Genomic DNA, 255 nt, shown 5'->3' on the forward strand with positions numbered 1-255 from the left:
CCCCCCAAAGGCAGACCAACCAGGCAAGTGGAAGGTGCAGAACAACGTCCCTTGAGAATACAGTTTAACTTTACCACCTCAGGTATCTTAAAGAAATGAAAGACATGCTCTTACCTTTAATATCTCTATGGATTTTCTTCTCTGAATGGAGATAATCGAGTCCTTTCAGTATTTCTCTTAATATAGTAGCGATCTGAGTTTCATCTAAAGGCCCAGGTTCTAACTAACAAGAAAAATAAATTACCAAAATTAAAT

At 37.3% G+C, this 255-nt stretch overlaps 1 protein-coding gene across 1 annotated transcript in view; it reads right to left on the bottom strand.

The window, feature by feature from the left end:
* Window positions 1-255, bottom strand: part of STK24 (serine/threonine kinase 24) — a 65,755-nt gene that overhangs the window by 22,137 nt on the left and 43,363 nt on the right. Inside the window, exon 4 of the mRNA XM_023513105.1 lies at window positions 75-223. Coding sequence (XP_023368873.1) covers window positions 75-223 — 149 coding nt within the window. The remainder of the gene's footprint in view (window positions 1-74; window positions 224-255) is intronic.

The sequence above is a fragment of the Otolemur garnettii genome, unplaced genomic scaffold, assembly GCF_000181295.1.
Source record: "Otolemur garnettii isolate 467f Iridium unplaced genomic scaffold, OtoGar3 scaffold00034, whole genome shotgun sequence".
NCBI lineage: Eukaryota > Metazoa > Chordata > Mammalia > Primates > Galagidae > Otolemur > Otolemur garnettii.